The 13,029-nt window shown below is 36.2% G+C and overlaps 1 protein-coding gene across 1 annotated transcript in view; it reads left to right on the top strand.

The window, feature by feature from the left end:
• The window catches only part of MALRD1 (MAM and LDL receptor class A domain containing 1), a 628,376-nt gene that overhangs the window by 447,043 nt on the left and 168,304 nt on the right, over positions 1-13,029 (top strand). Inside the window, exon 31 of the mRNA XM_036345532.1 lies at positions 5,538-5,695. Within this exon, the coding sequence (XP_036201425.1) occupies positions 5,538-5,695 (158 nt within the window). The remainder of the gene's footprint in view (positions 1-5,537; positions 5,696-13,029) is intronic.

Genomic DNA, 13,029 nt, shown 5'->3' with positions numbered 1-13,029 from the left:
GACTCTGAAGCAGGAAGGATTTTGCTATTTTGAAAGAGAGGCATTGCACTGCATTCTGAAAAAAGCCATTAGGCAGCCTTATTTTATGAGCAAGGGGGAAAAAGACCAAAATTCCCTATAATTTAAAGCAAAGAGTGAATTCAGATCACTTGAAGTGGGAAATTGTATTTTACGATTTGACCCCAGTGCACGTGAGTGGGATTCTGCTGAGCCACTGGAGCTGTGAAAATATGCTTTTGAAAGTTTTAACTGTCCTTTTAAAAAAGAAATGTCAAACTGATTACCTGGTAGCATGATAACTCGAGGAAACATTTTCAAAAACTCAAGACTGTAGCTCACAATATCTAAAAGACAAATTGTGATCTTTCCTCTCTGGCAACACCTCAAGGAAAGAGGGTCCGTGGAGCTTGGGAATGGGTTAGGTATGTGTCTTGTAACAATGGTGATTTGAACACAGTACACTTTGATGCTAAATTTACACTATTGGGCACTAAGTAGACCCAATTTTCTAAAATGTGTGCAATTCTTTAAATAGTTTTTAAAGTAAAAATGGAATATTAATGAGAAATGTCTATTCAGTGCCTGATTTTAACTGATACGTGAAATGTACTTTAAGAACATTAAAAACTTAGTCCTGGTTAGTGACTTATTTGGTGGAACATTGTTCCATACACCAAAAGTTGTAGGTTCGATTCTGGTCAGGGAACATTTACAAGTTGCAGTTGGATCCCCAGTTGGTGCACATAAGGGAGGCAACAAATTCACGTTTATCTCTCACATTGATGTTTCTCCCTCTCTCTCTCTCTCTCCTCCGTCCTCTCTCTCTCTTTAAAAAACCAAAAACATAAACATAAATGGAAACATATCCTCAGGGGAGAATTTAAAAAGAGAATATGAAAAAACTTATAAAACCTGTATAAACAAAACTAAAGTAGTATCTGAAAGTGTACAGAAAAAAACAGAAGGCAGAGATGAAGGCCTGAGGGTATGGGGGTGGGATGGAGAGGGTCAATGGGGGAAAAGATCTTTTTTTAGATTTATCTTTATTGTAGAAAGTATTATAGATGTCTCTTTTTTTATTCCCATCGACCCCCTCCACCCTGCCTCCCCAGGACTTCACCAAACTGACTGTGTCCATGGGCTCTGCACATCCTATATAATAAAGGGGTAATATGCAAATTGACTCCCCACTCTGTCATGCCATCACAAGATGGCTGCACGCACAGCGGAGGCGAGGTTCCTGTAATGAGCCATAACAAGCGATCAGCAGGGACATGAGGCTGTGCCCCTCCACCTGATGGGGCTTAATGGGTGACCACAGGCCACAACCCCCACCCCAGTGCTGGGCCGGGGGACCTGAGGCTGTGCCCCCCGCCTGGCGGGGCTTGACAGGGGTGGGGCTGGCCGAGTCTTGCGCAATTTTGAGGTGCACGTGGGTGGGCAGGGACTTGTTTCTGGGTTCCATGGTGTGCCCCAGACTCTGACAGGAGAAAGATTTTCATATACATTTTACTAATTTTCTTTCATCTCTGACATTTCTATTATAGAGAAAGGGCAAATAACAAGATTAAAATATTTTCTCTAATTAATTCCCTTTTAATACGCATGAATTTCATGCACCAGACAACCAGTAAGCATATAAGTTCCCCAGATCTGTAATACTTTCAACAATAAAGATAAATTTTTAAAAATACACTCAGACATATCTAATGAACACCCACATTCCAGAGTACTACATCTAGTAGTATTTAATTAACATATGCTAGATTTTACAAAGTAATTGAATGCATCAGATCTAATATATGAGATTTAACTAACTTTTAAATAGCCAGTTGAAAGCTTTAAAACAGTCCAAAATCAAACCAACAAAAAAAATTGCCCACGAATGTTGTTGATCATTGCACAGTCACACATAAATGAAGTGAACTGATTTAATGATTTACCACTGCATTCTAAATATGCTCTAGCAGTTGACACTTTTAAGCTTTATTAACTGCTTTAAAAAATTATGAAATTTGTGTGGGATGCTAGAGTGACCTTCTCCAAGGAATTTGCTAGATATATAAATAGGTAATTCTCAAAGAAGCAACTGAAAGTTTATAAATGTTTGAAAGTGGGTCTAGTCTGAACTTGCAAGATAAAGAATGAGTCTATTTCTGAAAATGTAATTTAATGTGAGGTTTTATAATCTTGAGATATATTACATAGTTCCTGGATAATTCATATAATTCTATTAATAATTTCAAGAGGCTAAGCAACTTTTCATCTACGGTTCTCAATTAAAAATATGTTATTACAACAAGTCTTTTCTCCTTACAAAGCCAAATTTACGTATGCTAGAATTCCACAATTAAAAATCCCCAAAGACCAACTTTGCAATGGTCTATTCTAAATGGCCAGGCATGGTTTTGCATTCTTAAATTTTAAAGTAGATAAAGTTTCACATTTGCATGCATTAACACATTACTCAGGGATTGACTTTCTGACTTTTGTGATCAGGCATAGGATTTTGTAAGACCAAAATTGAATATGCAAATTACAAGAGGTTAGGTGGGTATTATTTTGAAAACACACATAGAATGCTCTAATAATTGGAATTGCTGGCTTTGATGTTGAGCTCTACATAACATTGCTTGTCTTTTACTGAAGTAGATAAGCTTCAGTGAAATGATGGATTATTATTAGACCCAGTGCATTATAAATATTTTAATTTAATTTTATAATATAGTCCTAAAATTCAAATATTAGTTTGTTCTACACCCCTTGTAATTATATCATATCTTTAATAAACTGTTTTTTAAAGTTACTATAATAAAAGTAAATACTGGGGAAAATAAATATGAAATGGGAAATTTGGAATAGGAAGTGAAGATGTTCAATCCAATTTCAAGATTTGAGAAACTGGTCAGTGTTTAATAGTCTCACCCCCCAGTATTGTGGTTATTTGCATTTGAAATAAATTTGACAACAAAGTGGACAGTCTGTAAGAAATGGGTAAGTTCCTAGAAGCATACAGCCTTTTATGACTGAGTCCAGAAGAAACAACAAATCTGAATAGACAAATACCTACTAACTAAATAGAATCAGTAATAAAAAAAATATTTACTTTCAAAACAAGAGCAATAAAAAAAAAACTTCCAACAAAAAAAGTTTTGTATCCAATGGCTTCACAGGTGAATTTTACCAAATATTCAAAGGAGAATTAACACCTATCATTCTCAAACTATTCCAAAAATTTAGAGGGATGAGGCTTCTAAACTCATTTACAAAGACAGCTTTACTGACTTCAAAACCAGATGAAGACATAAAAAAAAGAAAATGATAAATCATTATTCCTGATTAACATAGATGTAAGAATATTCAACAAAATATTAGCAAATCTAACTTAGCAATACATTACGAAGATCAAACACCATGACCAGGTGAGATTTAGTCCTGGGATACAAGATTAGTTCAATCCACAAATCAATGTGATAAACCACATAAAAAAATGAAGAATAAAAATCGTATGATCATCACAATAATGCATGAAAACACTTAAAATACAGGACATATTTATGATAAAAATGCTCAGCAAAGTAGGAATAGAAGAAACATACCTTAACATAATTAAGGCCATATATGACAAACGCATAGCTAGCGTCATAGTCAAAAGGGAAAGCTAAGTGTTTTACTTAAAATCAGGAACAAGACAGAGTTGTCCACTTTCACTGCTTTTATTCAGCATAATATTGTAAGTCTTAACCATAGTAACCAGGCAAGAAAAAAAAAGGCATTTAAATTGGAATGGAAGAAAAAACTGTCATCATTTGCAGATGACATGATAATGTATGTAGATAATCCTAAAAATTCCACCTAAAAACTACTAGGACTAATAAGTAAATTCAATAAAAAAGGACATAAAATTAATATTCTGAATTCAGCTTCATTTTTATACACCAATATCAAACTATCAGAAAGAGAAATTAAGAAGGCAATACCATTTACAATTGCATCAAAAAATACCTAGGAACAAATTTAACCAAGGAGGTAAAAGACCTGTATTCAGAAAATTATAACACATTGAAGAAATAAATTGAAGATATAAATGAATGTAAGCATATACTCTGCTCATGAATAGGAATTATTACAGCAGCATTAAAATGTTTATAATACCCAAAGCAATCTACAGATTCAATATAATTTTTATTAAAGTACCAATGTCATTTTTCACAAAACTGAAACAAATAATCCTAATATTTATATGGAACTACAAAAGACCCTGAGTAGCTAAAGCAGTGTTAAAAAACTTGGAGCTATCATGCTACTTAATATCAAACTATATTACAAGGCTATAGTAATAAAAACAGTATGGTATTGACATGAAAACAGACACTTAGATCAATGGAACAGAATAGAAAGCCCAGAAATTAACCCATGACTTTATATTCAATTACTATTTGACAAAGGAGGCAAGAATATACAATGAGAAAAAGACAGTCTCTTCTATAAATGGTGTTGGGAAAGCTGGACGGATATATGCAAAAAACAACAACAACAACAAAAACTAGATTACCTTCTTATACCATACACAAGAAAAAACTCAAAATGGATTTAAGACTGAAATATTAGACTCAAAATCATAATGACCCGAGATGAAAACATAGGCAGTACAATCTCATATATTTCTCATAGCAATATTTTTTTTCTGATATATCCTCTAGGACAAGAGAAACAAAAGAAAAAATAAACAAATGGAATTAAATTAAACTAAAGGTTTTGGCACAGCAAAGGAAACCATCAAGAAAATGGAAAAATAACCTATCACATGGTGGAAGATATTTGCCAATTATACATCCAATAAGGATTAATATTCAAAATTTGTGAAGAACTCATACAACTTAACATTTAAAAAATACAATCAATCTAATTAAAAAATGAGCAAAGGACCTGAATAGATATTTCTCCAGACAGAACACACAGAATGCCAAAAGACATATGATGATGTATGCAGGGGAAATAAACCCAGCTGCGTTTAAATGGAGAGATCTTTCACATATTCATGCCATAATGCAATTGAGGAAAAGTCATTTATTGCTCAGAAAAAAATAAGGTAGTGGCATTGAGAATTACATTTCACTTTGCTGGGATCACCATTCACTACTACTGTAGTTAGTGTGTGAATCAGAACAACTGAAAATGAGATACATCAATCAGCCCCCAATACCTGCTCAACATGCAGCTCACAAAATATTTTATTTACTTGAAACTGATGGACAGTTTAAGCAAATTGGGAAAAACGCAAATATTTTATCACTTTATGCAGAGTCACATCCCTGGGTGGATTTTGTGAATCACATAATCATAACTCTTTTTTTGTTCAAAAAATTAAATGTTATTGATATATAACACAGAAAAAGTAAATGAATTGTGTTTAAATGCATGTATGTGTGTGTGTGTGTGTAGAAAAATGAAATGTGTACATGGTATAACTACATTCTGTCTCATGCTATAAAATCTATCATTTCACTAAAGTAGTTATATTTATCTATTTCAAGGTAGTGGACAGCACTTCGTGTATGTCAACTCATCTGGTCCCAAAGAAGGATACATTGCAAGAATCACTACTTCCCAATACTTCCCGTCAAGCCTCGGAATGTGTACTGTTCGGTTCTGGTTCTACATGATTGATCCCAGGAGTATGGGAGTACTAAAGGTACAAAAGGAAGACAGAGACTTGTGTTTCACTAAAGTCTTTGTAGAATGTCTTTAAACATATTTCCTTTTTTATAATCTTGCTAGAGGCCTGATGCACGAATTCATGCACCAGTGGGGTCCCTCTGCCTGGCCTACGGGATCAGGCCAAAACCAACTCCCCGACATCCCCCGAGAGGTCCCAGATTGTGAGAGGGCACAGGCCAGGCTGAGGGACCTCACTGGTGCATTATCAGGGCCGGGGAGGGACGTGGGAGGTTGGCCAGCTAGGGAGGGGCCGTGGGAGGGCTCCAGGGTGTGTCCGGCCCATCTCACTCAGTCCCTGATCAGCCAGACCCCAGCAGCAAGCTAACCTACTGGTGGGAGCATCTGCCCCCCTGGTGGTCAGTGCATATCATAGCAAGCAGTTGAGCAGCCTTAGCATATCATTAGCATATTATGCTTTGATTGGTTGAATGGCCGACCAGATGACTGGACACTTAGCATATTAGGCTTTTATTATATAGGTTAAACTTTTTCTTTCTTATTATCTCTAATTTGGGCATATCAGTGTCAAGTTTTACTACATTTTGGGGGCAGAGGTTTCTCAACAGATGTGTTGCATTTGTAAGAACTGTCTGCAGTTATGACATGGGGAAGTTTGGTGGGCAGATCCCTCCTTATCAGGGGTCTGAGAACTTAACATGTGTGCAAGTGTTTTCTAAAGTAACTAAGACCAAAAGTCTAACTAATATTATCTGGAATTGTGGTGAGCAAGAACCTCTTATTTTTTAATATTAAAAAGAGTTTTTAAAGGAATAAAGTGAATAACAATGTGCATTGGTGGCATAGGTGTGGATAAATAAATATTCTTATTTGTTGCTATCAATATGAAATTATGAAGAATATTTTGGCAATTGAAAGCTTCATATTTTTATATTAATTATCAAAACATTCCACATCTAGAAATATAAGAAAATAAAGATAGACATGCATGTTTTATTTATGAAGTTTTTTATCTTACTATTGTTTATAATAGTAACTATTTAAAACCAACTGAATGGCAAATGATAAGAATTGGTGAAATACAGTACATTCACTTTTATTATATAATATATAAAACTAATTATGTGAATGAATAATTAGTGATAAAGAAAAGTGTTTATATTTCATTAATAACTAAAGCAGATATTAATAAAGATATATTCCAGAATGCCATTTAAAACATGTTTCTAATTTTGAGTGTATCAGTGTGTATAAATATATATATATATATCTTAATCTATATAAATATCTACATTATTAAAAGAAATATATGCAAGCATACACAAAAATGGTTAATTATCTCTAGATGGTGAAGAAAATATTCTTTCATTATTTTTACTCATTCTTTTTATAATTTTCTGCATTAAATCTGTAATACCTTTCTAATTAAAAAAAATGTGTATCTAGCCCTAGCTGGTTTGGCTCAATGGATAGAGTGTCGGCCTGTGGAGTGAGGGGTCCTGGGTTCGATTCCGGCCAAGGGCACATGCCTGGGTTGCGGGCTCGATCCCCAGTGGGGGGTGTGCAGGAGGCAGCCAATCAATGATTCTCTCTCATCATTGATGTTTCTCTCTCCCCCTCTCCTTTCCTCTCTAAAATCAATAAAATATATTTTTTAAAAAATGTATATCTAAAGGGTGTTTAACATTGAAAAGGTTGAGAGACACTGGTCTAGGATGTGCCATAACAGATGACTGCTTGAGTTCATAAAGAGCAAATGTGGTCCTGGAGCACATGGCAGAGTATAATTGTGCTAATCTGAAACTACTTACTGAGATTACATAAATCCTTTAGAAAGGGTATGGCAAGGAAACTACCTAAAGTGAGCTTTCTCGTAGAGGATTTATGAGGCAATGAAAATAGCACAGCCTTCCTAATAGAGATTTCTAATTGTAGACTGTATTAGTGTGCTTTCTTGCCAGCACAAATTTTATGAAATTATATGAAGTACTGCATAATCTCTGCCCTTCTGTGCTCTGTTCTGTATCCCAGAGAACTACATTTCCCAAGCTCCTTTTCTCTTTGCTACCTGGATAAGTTTGACCAATGAAAGGCACTGGCCAAAGACATACAGGCAGGAAGAGGAGACAAGCCTTACCCTTCTCTCTTTTTTGGAGACTTTCTAAAGGCATCTCATCTGTAACTCAGTTTCATCCAGACAGGCACTGGTTCCTTAGTTCTAACTCCCACCAAGTAAGCCGGCCAAATTCTAGCTTCTTCCAGCCACTCAATTTTGGTGACTACTTCCCTTTAATGCTCTAGTTTTAGGGATGGAAACATCTTCCTGTGCATACTAATCTGTTGTCTCATAAATTACTTGCTGGTTTCTCATCTCTTCAATAAATTTTGTAACCAATTCCCCATATTAAATTTCCTCTATTTTTGAAATATGTTAGAGTAGTTTATATTTTATAGCTTGTCCCTGTCTGATATTAGTGCCCACCCCAAAGAAAATACAAATCTTTTAAAGATATTAATTTGTAAAATAATGAAAAATTTTGAGTCAGCACCAGTCAGTTTAAATTTGTCCTGCTTACGTTAACTTATTAAAAACTACCCTCTAGTAGGGAAGACAGAAAACAAAAACACCCAAATATGAAAACTTCAATTTATGATACAATAACCTGAAGCAAATAAAACAGATTTTGGTGATGAATAATTACTTAGGGTCTGCTGAGAGTGTTATTTTATACTGAATGGTAAGGAATCTTCTCTGAGAAAAATAAAGTTTGAATTTATATTCAAAAAACAAGAAGGAGACAGCCTTGTGAATATCTGGAGCCAGAATGTTCTAGGCAGAGAGAGCAAGTCAATGAAAAAGTTCAAAGGTGGAGGGAATTTGAGGGCCAGTATAGCTGGCACGAAATGAAAGCGGGAAGGAGGGGGGGTGAGAGAGAGAGAGAGAGAGAGATCAACAGGCAGGGGCCAGCTTCTGTAGGGCCTTGTGACTGTGAGATTAGATTTTATTTAAGAGCCATGCAATGTCTTTGGGGAGTGTCTTGATCAGCTTGGACTGCTATAACAAATTACCATGGACTAGGTAGCTTAAACAAGAGAAATTTACATCTCACAGTCCTGGGGGCTGAAAAATCCAAGATCAAGGTACCCGCCAATTCAGTTTCTGTTGTGCATCCTCTTCCTTATTTGCAGGTGGCTGCCTTCTCTCCATGTGCTCACCTGGCAGAGAGATCATCTCTCTTGGGTCTCTTTTTATAACAACATGAATCCCATTCATAGGGTCTTCACCCTCATGACCTAATCACCTGTCAAAGGCCCCACCAAAAACTAAAGCATTGGGGAATAGGGCTTCACCATATGAAGTTGGCGAGGCAGATACAAACATCCAATCCATAGCAGAGAGGGTGAAATTGTGGAATAATATAACCTTATTTGAAATTTTAAAAGACTGCCCCACTACTATAGGAAAAGGAATGAGTGCTGGTGGGCAGGAGGAGGACAGAAGAGGAAGTGAAGCAAGGAAACCAGTTAGATATTTCTAGAAGCTTGGGCAGAGAAGTTAGGGCTTGGTCTAAAGTGGAGTATAAGGATAAACTGAAAAGCAATTTCTACATAATGAGCAAGGCTTAGATTTTCACTGGTATATTAAGATTATTTTCTAAGTTACGCATGCTTTCATGTTATTAGTAAATTCATGGAGGGCATCATATAAAGTTAATAGTCAAAGAAGACTTGTACAGTTGAGGTCAAAGTGAAACTCAATTAAGAGCTCTCTGTAACTTTTGGGAATAAAAAGCCAAACCATTCACATTTATCCCAGCCTGCAAAGTAGAGTGTTGCATAGAGAAGGCAACTGTTTTAAAAGAACTGGGAAGCCTGATGGTAAATGAATAATATTCAGAATAATAAAATGTACATATAGTATCAATATCCTTTTATTCAAAGGCTCAGAAAATTATAGAACAATGCTAATACATACTTTATTTTCTAGGTCAGTTCTTTTCAAATTAAAAGCACTCCTTCAAATGGTGCTAGTTACTTTTGATCCACATTGCCAAAATAGCCTCAGTGAACCAAATTAATTTCCCATGAGATTATTTAGTTCTAGTATTTCAGTTTGTTTTGATATTTAATGCTAATTCATGTGAGTTACTTAATGTCTATGGAAAGAGGTAAAGTTTGACACTGGACAAAAAGAATTCCTGTAAAAATGACTAATATCCTTTAATATCCAAACTCATTTTTTTAAAGATATACAAAGGAAGGTAGGTAACTTTAATAATTAATATTTCTATAACTGCCTTGGTAATTTGTAGAAATTTCTAATTGCTCATGAAGAAAAAAACATCACCGACTACTTAAAACTGTGTTTAGTGATAAAAGATGAATTCATATATCTGTATGGGTTTCTACTAGCCTATTTTTCATATTTCAGAGGAGTTGACCTGCTGTGTTGAAATAGTGTTAGGGGTTTTTAGACCTAAATGATTTCTGCTAAAACCTATGGAATTAAGCATCTAATTGTTCCATTCAGAAAGTCATTATTGTTGTGGTCGGTGTTTGTGAGATTTCCTTTGCTTTGCTGTGATGTTTAGGAAGATAGTAAGAGCAGAGAAAAACAGCAGAGAGTAGCATCAGCTGGTTACTATATGCTATACACTGTCTAAATGTTTTACATGTATTGATTGATCTAATCCTCACATCATCCAGTGAGACAAGCATTAACATTGTCTGCTCCTTTTTTTTTAATCCTCACCCAAGGATATTTTCCCCATTGATTTCTAGAGAGAGTAGAAGAGAGGGTGGAGGTAGGGAAGGGGGGGGGGAGAGAGAGAGAGAGAGAGAGAGAAACAAACATTGACTGGAGAGAAACACATCAACGTGTTGCCTCCTGAAAGCACCCCCACCAGGGCTCAGGAACCTACAAAGGAGGTATGTGCCCTTGACCCCGAATCAAACCTACGGACTGACACTCTAACCACGTAGCCAAACAAGCCAGGGCTAACATTATCCACATTTTAACAGAGAGAGATAATGAGACAGAGGAAGCTTCAGGAGCTTGTCCGAAGTCCTAGAGCTAGGAGGTGGCAGGCCTTGGCGTCCCCAGAGCCACTGGCTCTAGTCTGTGTTTACTGTCTCTCAGAACTAGACGGCTATTTTAATGGCACATTTTAGTTTTCTTTATTTTTATTATTCAAAATCATCCCTTATTTTCTACAAATAGTTATTGAAACCTAGTTCTTTAAAAGTTGGTGAGTGGGGTGCTATATGTATTTGTTTTACCTATAATTAATTGCCTATGTGACCTACCACGTCATCTTTCGTTCTGCTGCTTTTTTTTCAAAAGTAAAGACATACTTTTTAAAAAATGTATCTTTATTGTTGAGAGCATTACAGATGTCCTCCTTTTTTCCCCCATTGACCCCCTCCTCCCCATACCTGCCCCTCCCAGGCCTTCACCACACTATTGTCTATGTCCATAGGCTGTGCATATATGCATACAAGTTCCCCAATTAATGTCTCCCCACCCACCTCCCACCCCCACCTTCCTTCTGTGATTCATCAGTTTGTTTCATGTTTCTATGTCTCTGAATCTATTTTGTTCATCAGTTTATTTTGTTCATTAGATTCCATATATGAGTGAGATCATGTGATACTTGTCTTTCTTTGACTGGCTTGTTTCATTTTGCATAATATTCTCTAGGTCCCTCCATGCTCTCTCGAAGTGTAATAGGTCCTTCTATTTTATAGCTGCATAATATTCCCTGGTATAAATATGCCACAGCTTTTTTATCCACTCATCTGCTGATGGCCACTTGGACTGTTTTCAGATCTTAGCTATTGTAAATTGTGCTTCTATGAACACGGGGGAGTGTGTACATTCTTTCTGATTGGTGTTTTGGGTTTTATGGCAGTTCCATAGTTAATTTTTGAGGAAACTGCATAATGTTTTCCATAATGACTCCACCAGGGTGCATTCCCATCAACAGTATACTAGATGTTCTGCTACTTTTAATTATTAAGGCTGCTGAAGGAGTAGTTCAAGGACCACCAAGACTACATCTTTTCGTCAAACTGATTAAGGCCTCCTCTGGTCAGTTCTGGACTTCTCAAGTTTGTCATTAGATTTACAGATGTCCTATTAGACGAGTCAGACCATTCAGAGGGTAGCTTTCTGAATGTTAATGAAGAAGGAAATTCTTTTTATTCCCTGGATGCTCCCAGACCCCTGACCTTCAGAATAAGAAGTCTGGCAAAGGAGAAAGAGTTTCACCCCATTCAACCTTATTTCTTAAATACAAAGTGAGCGTGGGCCTGCTGGGGGTATAAGATACCCTAGAAAGGACATTTAATATACCAATCAGAACTTAATATCACCACCCACATATAACCATGATCATGATGAATAATTGAATAATGAATCAATGAAATATGGTGTATAAACAGTTTCTAGTAGTAGAGGAAATAAATTTTAGACTTATTTTCACTTAATCGGGGCACTAGTTACCTTTTGGTGCAGTGAAGAATGACTTATAAACTGATAACCTCTGTTAAAAAGTTGCCAAAAAGGCTCTGATTATTACCATGAGATGTTACCACAGAGATGAGGATCTGGCCCATTTTGTAATTATCATGAGTGCAGCATAAATTTCTCCAGGCATATGTTGAGTAAAAAGGAAAACCAATAAAAAACTGTTGTTTCAAAGAGAAAAAATATCAAAAATGTTTGTTACATTTATAAAAATATGTATTAAAAATTAAATAGGTACTCATTTGTATTGCATGTCCTTAAGGCAATTTACACATCCAGTTATTTTGTTTTATTCCTTTTTTATATTATTAATGCTTAATTTTAAAGTTTTATGATGTTAAGAGATTTGTTGGGAGGCACTATCAGTGTTCCATCTATAACTTTATTCTTTTATAAAAGCACATTTTTACTGATGTTCCAGATTAGCCAAGTCTCTTTTATTCCTGTTTATGCTAAAGTTCATGGTCACAGTTTTCACCAGTGGTGGCCCACTGCTTATCAAGGGCAGCTTCTATATTTATAAAAGCCTAAGCTACTTTAACGGGCGACTGGAAGACGAGACAACCGGCCGGTAGCTATGATGTGCACTGGCCACCAGGGGCAGACACTCAATGCAGGAGCTGCCCCCTGGTGGTCAGTGCACTCCCATAGCCAACCTCCCTGGATTGGCCAACCTCCTGCAGTCCCTCCCTCCAACCACCCGGCCCCAGTCGGCCCTGATCGATCCCGATTGCCAGCCCAGGCCGAGGGACCCCACCTGGGTACGAATTCATACACCAGGCTTCTAGTTTGAAAATAATAGTAGATTGGGTTTAAGAGAG

Source organism: Myotis myotis, unplaced genomic scaffold (genome assembly GCF_014108235.1).
Source record: "Myotis myotis isolate mMyoMyo1 unplaced genomic scaffold, mMyoMyo1.p scaffold_m19_p_1, whole genome shotgun sequence".
Lineage (NCBI taxonomy): Eukaryota > Metazoa > Chordata > Mammalia > Chiroptera > Vespertilionidae > Myotis > Myotis myotis.
The sequence above is the reverse complement of the archived record's forward strand: the minus strand, read 5'-3'. Positions and strand labels throughout refer to the sequence as shown.